This window comes from Oreochromis niloticus, linkage group LG22 (assembly GCF_001858045.2).
Source record: "Oreochromis niloticus isolate F11D_XX linkage group LG22, O_niloticus_UMD_NMBU, whole genome shotgun sequence".
In the NCBI taxonomy this organism is placed as follows: domain Eukaryota; kingdom Metazoa; phylum Chordata; class Actinopteri; order Cichliformes; family Cichlidae; genus Oreochromis; species Oreochromis niloticus.
The window spans coordinates 10,074,744-10,095,088 of NC_031985.2; the positions used below are offsets into that span (position 1 = coordinate 10,074,744).

General features: G+C 39.0%; 1 protein-coding gene across 1 annotated transcript; it reads right to left on the reverse strand.

Moving 5' to 3' along the window:
- Positions 1-1,705: 1,705 nt before the first annotated feature.
- On the reverse strand, positions 1,706-19,765 carry ak2 (adenylate kinase 2). The gene is made up of 7 exons (XM_019350926.2): positions 19,568-19,765; positions 16,519-16,644; positions 14,743-14,853; positions 13,546-13,640; positions 11,207-11,279; positions 6,596-6,815; positions 1,706-1,967 (listed from the first exon to the last, which is right to left on the reverse strand). Exons 1-7 carry the CDS (start codon positions 19,664-19,666, stop codon positions 1,960-1,962), a joined length of 732 nt encoding a protein of 243 aa, XP_019206471.1. The 5' UTR covers positions 19,667-19,765; the 3' UTR covers positions 1,706-1,959.
- Between the last annotated feature and the right edge of the window lie 580 nt (positions 19,766-20,345).

A 20,345-nucleotide genomic window follows, 5' to 3' on the forward strand; every position in this document is an offset into this window, starting at 1 on the left:
CCCTTTTAAAACCATCTTTGGGTGCGTGGGTACTTAAGAGGTTAATGATCATCATCTTTCCATTTTAGATAATGCAAGTCCAGTTAAAACAAGACTAGTTCCTGTTTCATAATCTTTCTCTTGGATAATTGACGGTTTTCTCTGACTAAAGCATTCTTGTTGTTGAGCGCTTGTGGAGATCGACTCGTTCACGTCCTTGCTCTAAAAGATCTGTAAGTTTTTTTAGTGAGAGATGTGAGGGTGGCCTATGTTTCAAACCAGATTTCAAAGGTAAGAGGCAAACCTGAAAGGTTATTCAGCACGGTTAGTGATAGTTTTAACCTGACCCGCATGCTGTCGCATTTTTTTAAGATGATTGTGAAAACGTTCTTACATTCTTTCAATAACAAACAAAAACAGTAATGTGAAAAATATAATTTCTCCTTCTCCATCTTTGGTGTCTGTTGTTTTAGAAACTTGGTAAAATTCACTCATTCAATAAAAACATCCTTGTGCTCTCTTGACATTGTACCTGCACCTTTGTCAAAAAATGTCTTTCAGTCTGTCGGCCTCTGTGTGCTCACCATAATCAATGCTTCAGTGGTTTCTGATCCAAGTCCCTGCTTCTTTTAACATTTCTGTCACTCACTCTTAAAAATCAATCGTCTAATCAATTATAGATCAAATCAAAAAGTATTAATAAAAATTAGAAACAGCCACAGAAAACCAAGTTTGGCCAAGTTCAGGTCCTCTTTCACATCTGGTCTAATGTGTGTCCTGTTTTGGGACCTTTATCGTTTCCTCTTCAGCACATTTTGAGCAAATTTCCAACACTGCTTTGCAGATGACATTCAGTTATATATCACTCTTAAGCTCCAAGATGTTTCCAAGCAGCAGATTTTGCACATGTACTTTAGCTCTATTAAAGTTTGGATGGTAAGTTTTTATCCAAGTTAATGAGGAGACGTCTTTGATGTGCCCCTGACAGCTTTGCGCCTAAGGCAATGGAAACTCTGGCTCCTCTCACCAAGTTCCACTGTGCTGTGCTCTGAACTGAAAGTTGTGATTTATGCCTTTGTTTCATCGTATTTGGTTTATTATAACTGTTTCTGTCAATCACTTTTACGCACAAACTCACCGATCCTTACCAGACTTGTATTTCTTTTAATAAAAATAAGCCATTTTGTCATTTTATGCAGTATTTAAATTATTTTACTTACTTTGACTTGTGATTATTGAGACACTTTAAAAACAAACAAGCTTTTCCTCTGTTTAACCGAGGTCCTTTTACTGTATTGAGCCATTTTGTCATCCTGTATTTGTTTTACTGAAATACCTTTAAGGTATATTTTTATACGTTGTGTCCAATTTCTGAACTTCTGAGATAATTTGAAAACATCTCCACTTTAGTGTATTTCTCATCATTCATATAAGTCTTAGATCCTTCAGACACGAGTCTGTGATATCTGGAACTGTTAAATATGAAGTCACTTCATTCCTCATTGCACACCATTACTGATACCCTGACTTTAACCCCAACCTTTCTATGTGTCACTTCAGGCTGTGAAATGTCAAACCACAAGCAACAAACGTGCGGACATTCGATGGAAAACGTGCATGAAATGTCACGGTACTCATACATGATATTTTATGATTTTATTTCTCACATTAAAGGCCAAGTGAATTTCACAGTTGGAGACTCGAGTGAAAAACAAAATGCACAAGATTTGATGATTGTAGAAAAGCAGGAAATTTATTAGAAGGGAAAACATGAGGATTGTGACAACAAGATGGCTTTGTTTATCCCTGTCATGATCTACTTGAAATAGAAATGTGCAGCAAAAACCCAAAAGCAACCTTAACTTATTCAGTCTAAGGAGTCCCCTCTTATTGCCTGACCCTCCCCTCCGTTTTTCTGCCCACCTGAGCTGTTTGCCAGCTCCAGTCCTTCGCCTCGGTGGGCATGGAGCAGCTCTGAACTCAACCAGCTGGAAGACAAGGGGGAGAAGGAAAGAAAAGTTTTGAGTGAATTTCTAGAGAAAAAGTAACCAGGCATGACTTCAAAAACAAATCTTCCTCGGTCAAAAAAAAAAAAAAAAAAGTACTCCTGTCTATCTCACAAGCCCATAAAAAATTGCATTTAAGGTGGACAAAAACATCCAGGCTTTGAATCAGATTAAACTATAGCATGTGTACATTCACAGCTTTCAAAGAGTGACAAAAGGCATTGGAGGCATCACAAAACACAGCATGGAATATTAAGGTAAATTTAGCATGAAATCGTCTCATTGTGTTGAGTAACGGTCTGAAATCTGCCTCCCGGGAGCGCCGAACATCTGTTATCGTTTTTCATCACAACAGCCGGGAGAGACTAAAAATGCATCAGCATTCAAGGGAAAGGGGAAGGTAACACAGTCTGCATGCAAGAAGCTTCTACTGAACACCAGGTGACTACAGAGGAAGGAGGCGGCTCAAAAGGTCAAGGAGGAACAGAGGAGTGAAGGATGAACGCACAAAGAGGATACAACAGGAAAATCTAAAGGCTGTGTTGTTTGTAGAAGAACATTTAAAAAAAACATTTTACAGCTAAAACTGGTTCAGCAAACATAAAAATGAGTGGAAACTACAGAAACAAGATGAAACGAGATTAAACGGTATTCTTTGGAAGCCTCTACTTGTGAAGGCGTTCTTTGTTTCCTTTATTGGTTTTGCTTTTAGATCACAACTGATAACATGTTTGATCTGAAACAGCCACCATCAAAACAAACAACAAAAAAAGGTTAAATATAAAAGACACGTTTGGGAGCTGCAGAAACAAAAAAGACTGAACCTAAAACATTTCCTTGTAGTAGCTACTGTTAAGGTTTTAGCAATCGTCCTTCAGCTCGTCTGTCTGATCCTTGTGACGTCACACAAAGTGATGTCAGTGCTGATGCTCAGAGACCCTGACGCACAGCACAGAAACAAGTTTAAAAAAGTAAAGTTCACAGTTAAAAATGTAACTTTTGATCTCCATTTTTCAGACCTCTGAAGTAAAATAAATAAATAATAAACAAGCATCTTTAGAGGGGAAAAAGGACCTTGACATGGCTTCATTGTAAAAAGCCATTTTCATACGACTATGATTGTTGTGTGTTTAGTTCATGAGTCTTTAAATGTAGAATTGCATTATATATCAACCCTGCAATAAGTGATTTTGTGCCACTTAGGGGCAGCAGACCCAAGCTGAATCACTATACACAACACTGACATACAGTAGTGTCTTTTCCTCATTTTCTGTCACATATATACAGCACACACTGTTGCAAATACACACAGCAAGCTCATTAAATATGGCCCAAGTTTCAACTAATGCACCCATGTTTCTCCACATATTCATATCTTTAAAAGTCTCCAGACTTCACACAACTCCAGTTACACCAATTCAGACATGTTTCTTTGTACTCCTGGATCTGTTTGAAGCCATTGAGAGGAGATGTGTTTCACATAGTCTTCTCAGGCACGCAGAAGCCCCACAAAACTGATTCTCAAGTCTTGACTATGAGCTGATAAAAAAGCAGGAGTAGATAAACCGGCTCAGTTCATACAGTGGATGAACTGAGCCAAGTTTAAGGTAAATATGAAACTGGAAAGTAGCAGAACACGTCCCCTTTTAAGTCGATACAGCGACAGTCACAAAACACTTGCTTCTTTACACATTTTGCAGCCAAAGAATATTCAATCATTTTTTAAACTATATTTTGGTCACGACCAACTCTAGAGGAAACCATCTTCCTCTTTAGCTGCTAAACACTTCACTGCAAGTCTTAGTTATCTGTAGCTGTACAGATAGCAGGTTTCGTGTGAACAGATCCCTGCTTTGGCTGAAAAATTACACCTCGAGAGTGGCGAAGCTTCGTGTTATCATAAAACATAATCATAGCCGCTAAAAGTCTTCATGTCTGCTCAAAGATCTTAAAGTTTGGTCAAAGTTATTTTAGGAACTAACCACCAGAGAGCCTTTCTAATTACCCATCGGCACTAAACATGCTGACTAAACTGAAATGTCAGTTATCCGGTTGCAAATCAGTCATCACAGATTCAGACATGTGAAATTATCTGACAGATTCTTGGAAGCGGTTAGAATTGTTAAAATTCCAGGTAAATGAGGAGTCTTGAGGATCAGCGTCAAGGAAACAACATGTTGGAACCAAAACTTTGTAAATGCTGTAAAAATATTACTGGTATTAACAGGCTGAGCTGACATCATGCCACACTTTCAGCAACAACAACAAAAAGTGAGCATCCTGTTTCACAGTAAAGTACATACTGATTAAAAAAATCTAAAGTATTACGGCGTATTAAAGATGAAGTGTGTTCTGGGAAACAAACTGGGGGAAGGAAGTGTCCAGTTTGCGCTCGACTCATTGCTGATGTAGCAAACTATAATAGGAAACACAAATGAGTCTTGTTCTACAATTTCCCACATATCAATAGATCGGTATTTTTGGATCCACTGTCAAGCTGTTTTCCAGCTACTGTAACCAATTTCTCTAGACCTTGCCTGGAGGAATGCAACTATCTTTAAGAGGGATGGGCATCACTACAACTCTTAGGAGTACTGCTCATTAATCCAGTACATTAACTGTATTTTTATCATTACTTCCAACCGACTTCCAACCATCGAATGATCCAAAACTGACAACAGCAATTTCTGAGCAGCAGATCAGATGATGGTTTCAGCATCTCAAGAGTTTAAGAATGTACACACCTCTAAGACTCACTTAGAGTTTTAGAGATACTTACTAATCAGTAACCACGTTTATATATTAGATAACTGATCATTTAGTTAGTGGTATGCATGCCTCAGGCTGCTGGGATAACACACCTGGAGCAATTTCAAATGAAATACAAAACACAAACTGTGCATTTCTCCGTGTGTGATAGACTTCTGCTAAACGTTTTGATAGGCTGCTCATGTTTTTGCCTTTAAAGGCAAAAAGACTTGTGGTGACAAGTACTTTCAATATCACCTCTAATGAAGTGCAATCATACTTTTGAGCTTTTCTCTCTGCCACCGTGCTGCAGAGAGTGCTGCACCACACCCACCGCATGCAGGCTTAGGTAAAGCATGATGTCATCTGCATAGAAAACAGAAGTGCATCATACATTGAGGATCTTAATCGAGGTGGAAACTGAGGTGGTCAAAGTGTGAAGATAAAAAAAATGAAAACTATTTTATAAGCACTTAAAGCAATACCACTAATGTGCGAGCATACTGATATTCCATTCTTGACCTGCTAACTCTGCTTAAAAGCATTTTAAGTTGTGTGTATCATTGAGCAGATTTATGACTGGCACAGTTAGTGAGGGGCCAGTCTGGCTTTTTTGCCAAATGCACAAAAACTATTTCCAGCACTGCAAACATGTCAGAAAACATTTCCTCTGGAAAAAGGCCCTCTGTGGAAAAATACACTGACCTGACTGAAGTACATGTGGGAAAACAGCTTTAAACTCACACATAGGTACATAAATTGTACTGCAAAACTCATTTTTGTATTTTTGGAAAATGTCGGCATTAAATTGATGCTAAATAACTTATGTCAGGTAAAGCTCAACTTATAAGCAGCGTTTATTCTTTTGCCATTAGAGTTAAGTGGAAATCTGATTACCAGTGAGTCTCAGAGACACAGATGGCCTTGAGAAGTTAAAGCAATACTAAATATAAAAGTAGACACTCAATCATACCTGTGTTTAGATCTGAGTGAGTTGTGAGTATGTGTGTTGATGCAAATTGCAGCAGTCGGGCACTACGGGGTTTTAAAGTACCTTAATTGTCTACTTGAGTGCGTCATTGGCCACGGGGCCAATCTGTGGCCAAGAACTCACCTCCTGTTTTCAGAACACACCTGAGGCTGTTGCCACAAACATTACTCTGCCTCAACTTTACCCCTGCTGCAGAGGTTCAGTCTGCAGACCTCTGACTTCAGAATATAATTCCTATTGTGACACACTCCACTTCCGGACTTGCTTTTTCTTGCACTTCAGATGCATTCAGGGACAAGAAGGAGCAGCAAGTACAGCTGGTTAGGAAAAACAGAAGCTCTAATCTAATATTAGGAGAAAAGGTGAAGGAAAAAAGGGCAAAGCCATTGATTAAACAAGAGCAAACCTGTCCAGCAAAGGCAAACAATATGCAACAAATGTCAATATTTTCAAATGCGCTCTGGTGAGGAGCATCTATGAAAACGTGCACGGCGTTCTGCTCTGCCTAAATGTCAAAACCTTCTCACATCTCTACGGTGAAAGGTGTCAGCAGCAGCAGTGTGGTGCTAATCGATGAGCTCTATTTTGGCTTCTTCTGTGATGAAGAATAACAAAAACGACTCTACATCCGCTCTGTTCCTGCAACATTGATGATGCTGAATTTCTTGAGCCGTGATGGCACACCGAGTCTCCATCTTCCCCGTTTACACTTCACAAAGTTACATTTTGTTGCCACTCTGACACTCGATCGACTCTTGTATAATCTCCACCACGCGGGGGAAAAAAGAAAAAACGAAAACATGAAAACAGTCAGGTGAAGGGCAATGCGGCAAAGAGGGAAAACTTTAAATGAAGAACACTTGGTCTTTACAGGCTGTGGCACGAGCGGGCATTTCCATGGCGGTGGAGAACGCTGCTACGATGGAGGCGAAGACGACGTTTGGGCTCTGGGCAGCGTCGACGGCCGTGTGCAGACCCCTGGCACTGTAGTACTGCACCAGAGGGGACGTCTGCCGGTGGTAGGCTTCCAGGCGCGAGCGCAGGGTCTTCTCATTGTCGTCGCTGCGGCGGATCAGCGGTTCACCCGTCACCTGAGTGCAAAGAAAAAAGAAAACACATGAGATGAATCAGAAACTCTGTGTTCTTCTGAGTTTGCAGATCTTTATCTCTTCTGCCTTCTTTCTTGCATACACAACGACTTCTTCTTTGTTTCTATTCTGTTTTTTGTTTTTTAAAATATTGCATACAAAGAGTAAAGCACATTAAAAGTAGAAATGCCCGACAATACAATAGTTGTGCAAGAACTGCTTAAAAAAGATAAATATCACATGACTAATCCAGACTGCATACAATTTTACTTTATGAGATATATAATTGTTTAAGTCTCTATGTTATTGTACAGTCTTTACCTTCCAACATAAAGTGTGTTGATGCAAATGTTGTGATTTGGTGCTATACAAATAAAATGTAACTGGACTTTAATTAAAAAAGAAATATCCGAGTTAATATAAAACATCCGTGTATTTAACTGTAAATTGTACAAATGAAATGTTGAAGCACACTCAAGCAACGCGTTTTCAAAGATGTTGTAACAGTGTAATGTTTAACCCCGTGTTGCATCGGAAACTGAGCAGCTAATGTTCGACAGTTTTCAAAGCAAAAGGTTCCTCAATTTGTGCTTGATACAATATTTCATCAAAAAACCATGTGATTCGTTGTTTCTGTTTTGATACTAAATACAGTTTCACCAAACATCTTTCAATTAACCATAAAAGACAGCACCAATGAGTTCTCAATCCAAATTGTTTTTTTGTGTCAATGTAGAGTTAAATGCATTACACTAGAAGTTAACAGTAACACACACATACACACACATACACACACACACACACACACACACACACACACACACACACACAGTGCAGTAGGACTGGCATTAAGCCCCGGTCATTCACTGACCATTAAACACTGCTTTTGTGCACTGGGATGTCAACACAACAACACGATCATACACAGTCAGCTTTGAAACATGTTGCCATAACAACAAAAGCGGTTTTTCCTCAAACAATTAAAAGAAACAAAAACAAAAACAAAAAAAAACCACGAAGAAAGAGAAAAATAGCAGAAACAGGAAACAAAGCACCGACTTAGGATCAGATTTTTTTCTGCAGAATCTCTCCTTTCAGCTATCACATTAATCTCCCCCTGTGCCGGCTGTGAGTCCCTGTGCTCCGGCACTGATGTATGACAAGAAACACTTGCAGAGACAGACCCGCTTGCAGACTCAGACTCGTGCCTGCTGTCAGCACCTGATTACAAAAGCTGGGAGGTGAACGACAAGCCGAAACAACTCCAAGGTGCAGCAGCAGTCATGTCCCACATTTGAAACACTCTTGTTACACAATACTTGTGGGTCCAGTCACACCTGACATTCATTGCATGTAATGTTTCATGATTACCACATCACAACAGTTGCAAAATGTGTGCTCAAACAACACATGCGCACACACACACACCAGCTTGGTGCTAGTTTCTGCTACATTAGGTTCACCAGTACCTTAAACATCTGCACAAACAGACTGAATTGTTGCAAGTTTCACTAAATCATAAAACTGTACAGTCATTAGGATATCAAGTATAAAACCCAAAAGAGAAACTGAATACATAAAATTAAGTCTCTCTGCTGCACATTACTTAATCCACAGAAATTTACTCATGGAAAAACAGGAGACAAACTCAGGAAAATCTCAAAGTTCTCCACAGTTGTTTATCCGCATCTTCAAGAGCAGAAACAAACATGAGATGATAACTTCCAGTCATATTGCTTCCCCTTTTCATGCATGCGTGCAGACGGAGCACGGTTAGACTGCCACAAAAATTACAAAATAAGAACTTCAACTTGAGTCTATTTGAAGAGCAGATACTCCTAATGAGACTCTGTCACTTTAGCAGTAACAGGATGTGTGAAAATGAACATAGAATACTACATTTCAAAGAGGAATCATGCCTCATTTATGCAAACACTTTTTTCTACACATTAGTGGTTCTTATCTAACATTCAGACACATTCATTCTCCAATGAATGCATTGGAGAACAACTTGCCCAAGGACACTTTGGCATGCAGACAGGGATGGAACCACAAACCTTAAACCCTCCATACACATAAACACAGGTAGTGTTTGTGATTTGGTAGTCCTTGTTCTGCCCTACAGCCACCTGAACTTGTTTTCCACCTGCAGCACACTCTGATTAAAGAAGCCCTCCAGTCTACTCAAGAGCAGACAAACAATTACAGTCCCAGCTATAGTCCAGGTGGAATCTGAGTACGCTGGACTGTTGAATCAGAAACTCTTTGTAAAGCAGCCAACTGATATCCAGGACTACCATAATGGAGACGTAAACGGTGGAAAAACATAAGAAAGGACACAGGGGCTGGCAGGCAGCGACTCAGCTTTTGGGTATCGGTGAAGACCTGCTAACTGGTCATCATCTCCAAAGTTTGACTAAATTCTGACAAACACTGTAGGAGTAGTCAAAGGAATTTGCAAAGAAAAGCGTCTGGACTTCTTTAAGTTGTCCAGACGCTTTTCTTTGCAAATTCCTTTGACTACGATGACCTGGATGACTGAGAAGCTTCACAGACATACTGTAGGAGTACTGATTCTTGTGAAGCATAGGCGGATGACAGATATCTCATTTTATAAGCTCATCAGTCCTTAACATAGATGAGCTAAATATAAGTCAGCAAAGAGACTTGGGGAGGTGTTAAGCTACCCGAGCGGCCCAATCAAGTAAAGTCTCTGTATGATAAACCCAGACATGGTCAACGCCCAACTTCTCCTACTCACTCACTGGTTGAACTCTACTTTGAAGCACACCACCACTCACACTATTAATATAATTAAAGAAATGCAATTCTTTGTTTAAACCACTCTATTATTAGTTATCATCACAATTTCTAGCATCATGTTTCTAGAAAGCTTCACACTGACCTTTTTCCAAACTCATATTAAAACAGCAAATGAACTTCAGGTCTTTTGTGCGTGAAATGTGTTTTTAACCATCATAAAATGAACTTTTGCCACCTGCCAGGCTGAAATAACTTGGTAGCACTTCATTATTTTAAAAACATTTTTAAAAAATAAAGTTAGTAGATGGCTGTTTAAACAAAGGAGGCGGCCTAATCTAAGTGTTTGTGATAACTCGCAATGAGTCTTTCACATCGTTGTGGAGGATATTGGCCCACTCTTATTGTTGCCACATTGGAGAGTTTGGGAATAAACGGCCTGTTTATGGTCCTGCCAAAACATCTCAATCAGGTTTATGTCTGGACTTTGACCAGGCCACTGCAAAACATTTTTTTAAATTTTTGAGCCAATAAGAGGAGGACTTGCTGGTGTGTTTCAGATCATAGTCCTCCTACTTAACCCAAGTAACCCAGGGCACAAAATGATGGCTTGACATTACAGGATTTTCTGATAGAGAGCAGAATTCATGGTTCTATCAGTTAAGACAAGTCATCCCGGGCCTGAAGCATCAAAGCAGACCATCACACTACATCATGTTTGGCTGCTGGTATGTTTTTAAAAAAAAAATAAAATGCCATGTTCATTTTACTCCACATGTAACGGGATTCAAACCTTCCAAAACTTTACAAAGTTTGACTTTTGTCTCATCAGGCCACAGGATATTTTCTCTAAAGTCTTGGGGATCATCAAGATATATTTGCTAAATATCAGACGAGCCTTTTTGTTCATCTCCCATGGATGCCACTTTTGCCCAGTCTCTTTCTTATTGTTAAATAGCTATGTTGGTGCACCGCTGTTCCAAATTTACTCCACTTTCGCATAATGGCTCTCACCGTGGTTTGTTGGATTCCCAAAGCCTTAGAAATAGTTTGGTAACACTTTCCAGACACAGACTTTGTTTCTCGGTTGTTTCTTTAGACACATCTTTAGGCAAGATGTGTTGCTTGTGATCATGATGCAATCTTTTAGCCTACTTCGCTTTATCAGAGAGGTTGAAGTGATTTTTTGATTCAGCAAGTCTGGCAATAATCACGCCTGGGTGTGGAAGCTGAAACTGAACTCCGCTTTCCACAAAAAATCTGGTTTATCATAGTTAATTCATGATTTTTGGGGGGGGTTCATTTACTTTTGCACACAGGGTCAGGTAGGTTTGGATAGCTTTTTTTGGGGTAATAAATGAAATCATCATTTAAAAACAGCATTTTGTGTTTTTTCTGGCTATCCTCGCATAACATCAACATTTGTTCGAGTTGATTTATTTGCTCCACTCGTTTGTGATACATTTTGCTCTTTAAGAGCAGATTAGTGGCTCTACTTAATTGAGAAAATGCACTGATTAATCCTAAATGCATGAAAACACCGATCTAAATCTTTCTGGTGGTTTCCAGGCTGGCATTTTGGGTGGGTGGCAATTTAGCCAGAAATGGTTTCTAAGTGGGTGGAAAGTACTTACGTCATCCTTCATGGGCTCTTTGGGGGGGTTGAACTCCTCATGGTAGGAGCGGCCGCTCGGCTGATGAATTAGTCTGGGGAAACAGGGAAGATGGTAAGCGGAAGCAGAGCACAGGACAAGGACGTTAAAGAAATCAGAGCAAGAGCGAAGGAGGTTTGACAACCACGGTGACTCACTAACTACTTAACTGTCCTTTTTTCCATCCCACATGATGCCCTTGTCCTACTTGGGCTTGAAAAGGCGCAAGTCTCTTCAAAAAGGACCCCCGCAGAGAGAAAGATGACTCTCTGTAAACTAGATATGCTTTCTATTCAGTGTGACGTGTGAATAATGTGGAGTGGGTATAGTGAAGAAGGGGAACACCAATGAATAATTCCACACAGAGACTCTCGAAAATTTTGACAAATGTTCAGATGAATGTTTGTGAAGATACGTCTGCGTGTTCAGAGTGTGGGTCAGCTTCGATTCAGGGCTCAGAGTCTCATACTGAGTGTTCCGAGACTTGTTTTGTAGATCATTAGACGTATTAATGCACTGCATAAGAACAAAAGTAAAAGGGAAAGAAACACACCAAAGAAAGCAAGTAGTAACAATTATAACTTAGTACTTTCTGTCATTTCAACATGTACAGCTTACGCAAACATTAGGTCAGACCAGAAAGTAACAAATTTTTGTTTCAGTTCACCAGTGCTGACTTTCTCAACAAGCTGAATGCAAATCTTGTAACAGTATGTAATAGCAATGTAATAGCAATGTAATAGCGATAGAATGAGGAATGAATAATGATGAATCAGAATTCAGAATAACCGATGCATTGTTCTGAAATGTACCAGAATAAACTCCATTACTCTGATGCATTTCCAGTTTACTTTGAACCTCAGTGACCTTCACTGAGGTTCAAGTTATACTCAAGTTATATTCAAGTTATACAGCAAAACCACAGGAGTTATGTGTAACCGCAAACCCCTGTGGTTTTGGCTTTGTACACAGGTGACACGCCACCAAAGTTCACTGCAGATGTCTCAATCAGGCATTGCAGCTTTCAGCAGACTAGCATTCTGGATATAGCTAACTGACAAACATCATGAGTACATGGCTGATTACTAAATTACTACATAATCCACATTAAAGAAGTTACTTCAGTAAACTTTCATTTATAGTTACAGAAATACAAAAAGTAAAAATAAATGCACTTTAATATGATCACCACAAAGTGCTTCACAACAAAAATGATAAAACATTTAAATAAAACGTTACCACTATGAATATAATTTGTTCTACTGATATTCTGTTGCTAAACCAAGCCCTGTGTGGACACTTATTGGAGCTGATATACTGAATATGGATGCCTTATTACACATTCAGCAGATGCGGAGTTACATTATGAATGACGTGGCCATTCAGCGAATGCAAGCATTAAAATCCACTCTTTTGTTAGCTTCTTCCTATGATTAAAATATCTGCCTCTTCAGCTGCAAAATGCTGTGTGTTCATCACCTAGTTGCCAAGTTTCTGTTTATACACAGGCTTATTAGTGGTTAGGGGATCAACAAAACCAAGAGACTACTCTGTGGGCTCATCACCTGGTAAATAGTAGCTGTGTTTACAGTGAAAATCTTTATTGTGGCTGCTTGAGAGCCATGAATTACATCAACGTTATTCAGATATTAGAATATAATGTTTTTTTCTGCGCACGTGTCCCTTTAGAGTTAAAATCCGTAACCAGATCATTGAAGTCTAAAGAGCTTGGAAAGAAGGCGACTCGACTTCTTGGACGTTTTACGTCTTATCCAAGAAGCTTCTTCAGTTCTAAAACCAAATGGTGGAGAGTACAAAGCATTTAAAATCTAGTTGTTGATTCACTATTGATCATGTGGGTCATCACATGGGCAAAATTGTGAAAAAGGGCATTAGTCATTATCAGCAGCTGATACTGACACACGCTTTCTTTCCAAGCTCCTTGGAGTATCAGCCAGGCACTGAGCAGCTTTGGTATTCAGCATGTCCCATCAGGGACGGACACGTCGACTTCTCCAAGAATTTAATCTGCAAACCTTCTCGCTGCAGGATGCTCAATCGCCTTCAGGCTACTTTTTGCTAATCATGTGCTTTCACGCTCCATTTCTCCTTAACATTATCTCACTGTCCCAGACCCTCCCGTCTACATGAATCAATCTACTCTACCTGAGTGGGTTTAACACGCTGACAGAATGAGGAGCTGCTCACTCGAAGGAAAAGCACCAACTTGCCCTTATTGTCCACTTGCTACCCGCCTGAGAAATAAACCACACTCTTTCTCTGGTCTTGAATAAATCATTTTCTGTCATACTGACTCCCACCTGCCACAGATCCTGCGAACCAGCAGAGAATCATCGACGGAGAACTCGATCACAGAGTCCAGCTTCTCGTCTCTCTTGTCCAACAAGTCGTCCAGCTTGAAGAGACAAACACAGGAAGTCAAACAACTAAAATCTGCTGTAAAGTACAAACTGACTTTTTTGACAACCGTCTGTACAACACTACTGTTTTCAGGTGTATGTTATTAAACTTTAATAAAAGCTTTGTTTTTCTCCGTGAAGTTCGAAGAAACTTAAAAAAAAAAAAGTAGATGAGGACAATGGTCACAAAACCCCTTTAAAAAGATTAATTATGCCACCTAGAACTAAATGCATCCATTAATTTTAGCCTGGTTATTCTGAGTTCTAGGTTTAATATATTTTCGAAAGTAGTTTTAGAGTTTGTGTGTGTTATCAATTTGTTTGGAAAGTTGAAACTGAAAAAAGAAAATGAAATGTAGACACTAGAAAAAGTTGCATTTCCTGTGAAAATGCAGTGTGAATGCCATATAGTGGAATATGCTGAAAACAGCAGAAGCAGAAGTGTCTGCTGAAAAGAGGCGAAGAAGATGAAATTTGTGCTAAAAGAGGTGAAGAAGCTGAAATTTGTGCTGAAAAGAGTTAAAGAAGCTGAACGGTCTACTGAAAAAAAAAATGTTGCCATGAGCAGGATTCAAACCCGGGCCTACTGCTCTCAGAAGGGCTGTTCATCTCACAGAGCTAAAACACAGCTCACCTCAGCGACCTAAACTGGTGATCACACTTGTAATGTGGTCCATTCATTTTAATTGGGCAAAAAAATGGCATAAAAAGCTTAATATTTCCAAAAGTATAAAAGTTATGAGCACCAAAAGATATAGCAGAAATTAGCAGAAGGAGCAGAACAGTTTGAATGTTGAAAATCAGATGAAAACTGAGGGAGTAGTTAACCAGCAAAGAACAGAGTAACTAGAATAATAATAATAAAGAGAAACAGGAACACACACACACACGCACACACACTCACTCTTAAACTGGGGAAAAGTTCGAGCTGAAAAAGAAACCTACTAGCATGCTCAGTTCTCATGAATCAACATTAAAACTAGTTTGTTTAATCTCTTCATTAGCCAATCTGTATTTAAAGTAAAGCAAACTCGTTGTTCATGAATTATTAAATCAACATTAAAAACGCACCAAAACACTAATAAATTAAGTCCTCACCATCTCTGCTTGTTTGACCGTTCGGGGGAATCCATCCAACAGGAATCCGTTCCTGCAGGCCGGCGACTCAAGGTTCTTCTCTATGAGCTCCACGACCATCTCATCACTGACCTGCAGGGACACAAAAACTCCTCTTTATCAAGCAACAATATTTTGGCCTCAGCTAAAGATACTGATTTTTAGGGGTGGGGGAAAAAATCGATACTGTGTAGTATCGTGATATTTTGTTTGCTAACAATGTATCGATACAGGGACAGCAGAAATCGATATTTTGTTACAAAAGAAGTTTTTGTGGACTGGAACATGCTCTTACTTCAGAGCATGTTGATCAGCTCCTTTTTCTGAGCAAGAATCCTGACATTCCTTCACTGTCCAAATGTGTTTAACTTTTTTTATGGCAGCAATAAACATGAGTTTGCTTATTTTAATTTAAGACATGTTTTATTTTAATTAAGTTTAAAACTTTTTTATTTAATGTAAAATAATATTTTATTTTAATTTACTTTCAAATTCTTCAGTTGCTGAAGGGGCTGCATAGTTTTCACAAATTGCATAGTTCAGAATAGCTATAATTGTACCAGATGGTTGCATTCAGTTAAGTTGGACTAGACTGTAATACAAACCGTTCAGTTTGTCAACAATAAAACTGACTGAAATGAGAGAAAGACTGAGTGTGAGACTTTGTTATTAGATAAAATGAATATTGATAAAGTTTACCTTTATGTACAGAATCTGAATATCGCAAAATATTTTTAAAAATTGCAATAATATCGTATCGTGCGTTAAGTATTGTGATAGTATCGTATCGTGGGATGTATGGTGATTCCCACCTCTACTGATTTTATACATTTATTTCATGTCAGTACAAAATCTTTCTATACAACAACAGGAAATGTATATTGGAGTGCACAAATAAGAGCAAACAGCACCAAACAGTGAGAGTCAAACACAGATGGCAGAAAATCACAATCGGAAAAAGCTCTGAGCAAATTACACCAGGAACCTCGGTTACATGCTGGGAGATGAAACGGATGGGGACAAAGAGCTCTGCAGCAGCTGCACAAACATGCATCGCTGGACATAAACACAAATATAGAGGAAAACACACAGACGCCTACAAATGTTACAGAAGTGAATTTTGACATAAAAGAGACTTAAGTGGCCACAGAATCACAAGCATAGACATCTCAAGATTTGTACACCAATTTATTATGATACAGAATAAAATGGCTTTAAAAATCAACAAGATTCTCATCCCAACATTTCCCCATTCAAAACAAAAATCTTGGGGGTCAGCAGAGTATTTAATTTGTGCCTCTGATATGTAAACAGTTCCTCACACAACTCAGGTCAGCAGAGTATTGTTTTTTGTTTCTCTTCATGCCTCTCAGTTTTGTTTTAGCATTATTGTTGATACAGTCATGTGATTGTAATAAACTTTATTGGAACCATCACTGCAGAAATGTGTGTTCTGAATGTGCATGAAGGACTGATAAAATGTTGGCATACAATGTGACAGACCAGCACAACAGTTAGAACAGAACTGTAAAACATAAAAATAAACAGTCAGTTTCACACAGCTCATCACTTCTGCCCGTATATGGCTGAGATTTAACATGAAGGAAGGTAAGGAAGGAAGTAATTGTAATACAAGGAAAACATGAGATGTCATCAAAGACTCGGGATGACGAGCTGCAAAGTCAATAAAAACCTCAGAGGAGACAAAGGGACAGGAAGATAAGTATATAGAGAGATCATGAATAGAAGAGCAGTTACCAGTTTGCCAGAATCCATCGTCTCCTTCAGCCTCTTGCCGAGCTCGGAGCCTGAAGCCACCATGGCCCTCAGCATGTCTCCAGTCGCCAGGTGGCAAACGCAGTATTTCTCTGCTAGCCGAGGGGCCTGCAGGGGAGAGAAAGTGTTTTTTAATATGGAACCATTATTCATCACTACCAAACACCAACTGAAGGAAATATTTGGCTGTTGACCTAAACACTGATGAACAAACACTTCCTGCACCACTGACAAAGAAAACCATGATGTAGGTTTCTGAGCATAAGGCTCTGAAAAGAAAGTTTTCAGCACCACAGACTGATCTGTGTAGCTCTCGACCTTCTAGACAGCGTAGCTTTCACTTTCACAACTCATCTGAGGATTAAAGATTAGAAGACATTCTCTTTATATGTTGCAACTAATGAAGTCAAAGGTTATAATTTATATAAGCTCATTAAAATCATAAGAGAGTGAAGTTCCTTAACCAACAAAGGTGTGCTTATTAATTTAGACAAGGCCTCAACTGCAGTGGAGCACATGCTGCATGGATGCCAGCAATGTCCAATACTTCAACATCTCCAGCTAACAATTATTTTCACCACTGACCGATTCATACTATTGATTATTCATTCAGTAAAAATTTATAATTTAGGGAATCTTGACATATCCTGAAGAAAAGAAAAAAAAACAAAACCAGAACCAACAACTATCATTCCTGCTTGTGCACAACATAATTAATCATTTTCCTTTTTATTGTCACACACCTACACACCTGTTTTAACTCTGTGTTGTTGTCGTTGTTGTTTTTTTTTATTGCCTTAATGCACTGCGACCCTTTAATCTCTTTTGGTAAGCACACCGAGTGTACATGTAAAGAAACGTGTTATAGAAATAAAATTGACGCTGAAGCTTTATTTAAAACACTTGATCGCTCCAATATCGGTGATACTAAAATGGGGTTTGCAACAGAGTGCTTTTGGGAAAACAAAGCACTCAACACAAATGACAACACTAAACAAATGAGAGCAAACACATGGATCTATACTGACAGCACGTGTCTGTGCTATCAGACACGTCCATGTGCCTGATCAGAGAGGACTGCACAGTGAACTGCAGGACACAACGACGAAGGTCACACTGACACAGACATCTGGGTTTCAGCGCTCTACACAGCTGCAACAGAAATTCTTCAGAGTTATGTAACTGCGACACTGGAGTCTTACATGCCAATGAAATGCTGAAGAAATTCCAGTTTTGCACAATATAATTCTAAGGAAACCCACTGATATGCAACTGGTCTTCTCAGACTTCCATCTGAGTTTTCTCCACACTCTAGTATTTATGTATCACTGCTGCAGCTCCGGTTGCAGGCTCCCTGGGAAGTTTCTCAGGTACTGAATGCTGGCTATTGTTTTTAATTTACAACTGATGTATTTATATGTAAAGATTACTTATTAAAATCTGAAAAAAAAAAAGAGAAATGGAGTACTATTCTGAACGATACAGTTTACAGTTATATAAAAGGTCACTGTCTTACCTGGTAAATGTTTTTATTGATCTTTAATTAAGGAATATGACACTAAATGATTTTTTTTACCACAATTTTACAACAATAAATACAATAAAAAGCAAATATTCACATGTAAACATCGAGAACTGTTTTCAGCATTATTGTGAACAATTCACCCATCAACAACAACACAACGTTATTTAAAATAAACCACAGATGCTCCAGGTTTTTAAAGAAAAACAATAGGAAAACTAATTTTAATAACAAAGTATTAAACTGAATCTGCAGCTTTTTATAAATATGGGTTTGTACTTTTTCAGCTGCTTCATATCTCATATCTCCATGAGGTTTCTGGGCGTGCAGATCTCTGATGATCTCTCCTGGACTGCAAATACCACGGCGGTGGTAAAAAAAGGCCCAGCAGCGTCTCCACTTTCTGAGAGTGCTCAGGAGGAACAACCTGGAGGAGAGGCTGCTGGTGACATTCTACAGAGCCACCATAGAGAGCATCCTAACGTACGGCATAACAACATGGTATGCAGGGTGCTCAGCTGCAGACAGGAAAGCACTGCAGAGGGTCATCAACACAGCCCAGAAGATCACTGGCTGCTCTCTGCCCAGCCTGGAGGTCATTGCAAACTCTCGGTACCTCAGCAGAGCTGGCAATATCATCAAGGACCATTCTCACCCCAGCAATCAAGTGTTTGAACTATTACCATCAGGCCGACGGTACAGGTCACATAAAACCAGGACAAACAGATTCAGGGATAGCTTCTTTCCCAGAGCCATCACCATAGTAAATAAGCACAAAAACAATTGAAACTGCTTAGCTACTCCATACTGTCACCGTCAATTATTATGCTGCTATTCTTACTGTCATTATATTAATGCTGCTATCCTGTATATATTGTACTTACTATTGTTTGTTTTATTGCACCTTTTATATTTTACATTTATATTTATTATTGTATTTTTGCACCAAGGGAGTGGCACTCCAATTTCGTTGTACCCTGTACAATGACAAAGGCTATTCTATTCTATTCGTATAAAAAGTTTTTGGTTCAGTTGTGAACTTAAAACAATTTTATGCTTCTGTAGCCTGTGAACAGCATAGTATACTCAATATATAATAACAAACGTAAAAACTGCTTTAGGAAGGAGTCCAGTATTAAACTTTTATTTCAAAACGCCACCAAAATAAAAAAAAAAGACATACATTAAACTAGCTATAACAAGTTTGGTTTGTACAGGTTTCAGTATGCACTTCACTGTGAAGCTAAAAGCAGATAATGGATTGAAATTTCTCAGAAACTCAGACATTAATGAGGTCGTTATGAGAGTAAATGTCATTATTACATAGAAGATTAGAACATATACCTAGAGATAAAGAGATTGACACATTATCTAATGGCAGCTGTCTCTGAAGCCTGGCAGGCTAGCATTAGCACCGACCATGCGCCTACAATACACTACTGATATTTCAGGCTAGCCGCTAACAGCTAATGCTAGCTTATTAGCACGTCTGGATATCTCTGCTCTCACCTGAGTCCCTTTCCCAGCTCCAGGAGGTCCAAGCAGGATGGCACGAATGCCGTCCTGCACATCGGCTATCGCCTCCTTTAGCTGCGTGCTGGGGGCCATGTCAGGACTTGGGGGGCACCGCGGCAGAAACTTCAATAAAGTCCGTCAGTGTAGTCCTGGGTAGACTTCAGCCAAGTCGGCTAGAAAAGGAAGGACCGCCGCATTCTCTTCCGCTACAATGCATAAACCCCGCCCCTTACTTAGACTAGTATGCTTGATTGGCGGTCGGACTGCTCTATCACCAGAACAGCTGAATGACTTGCTCAGGGCTCTGTCTATCACTACCTGTGCCAGCTGATTGGATAGAATTCGTAAAACACCTTGTGTAACTTACGAACAGGGCTTCAATGGACAATGTAAAACAAACAAACAAACAAACAAAAGCAAAACAACAACAAAAAAGTATGAAAAAGTATGAAAATGACGTTAAATAAAAAACAAACAAACACTACACTAAACTAGAGTGCCACATAAAATAAAGGTTACACATTTATCTGTTATATCCTTCGTAATTAAACATTTCCTTTTATTTTGCGAATTGTTTTATTAAATACATAATTAGTATAGTAGTGTTTATTGGTGTTATGGAAAAAATTGAATGACTGATTTTTGTGACTAAATTGACTTAAAGTTTACACAAATGTTCATTGTTAAAACTTTTAACAACAACAATCAATATATCAATATATTATTCCATAATGTATCCGACCATCTTCTTCTTCTTATCCAGTCCAGCGTT

Bases quoted from the DNA above. Each gene is read 5' to 3' on its own strand.
- ak2 (XM_019350926.2), bottom strand. From the start codon at position 19,666: ATGGCCCCCAGCACGCAGCTAAAGGAGGCGATAGCCGATGTGCAGGAC. The intron at 14,854-16,518 runs GTAACTGCTCTT...GTGTCCCTGCAG, and splicing joins CGATGGATTCTGGCAAACTG to GTCAGTGATGAGATGGTCGT. The intron at 11,280-13,545 runs GTGGGAGTCAGT...CTGTTTCCCCAG, and splicing joins GTTCGCAGGATCTGTGGCAG to ACTAATTCATCAGCCGAGCG.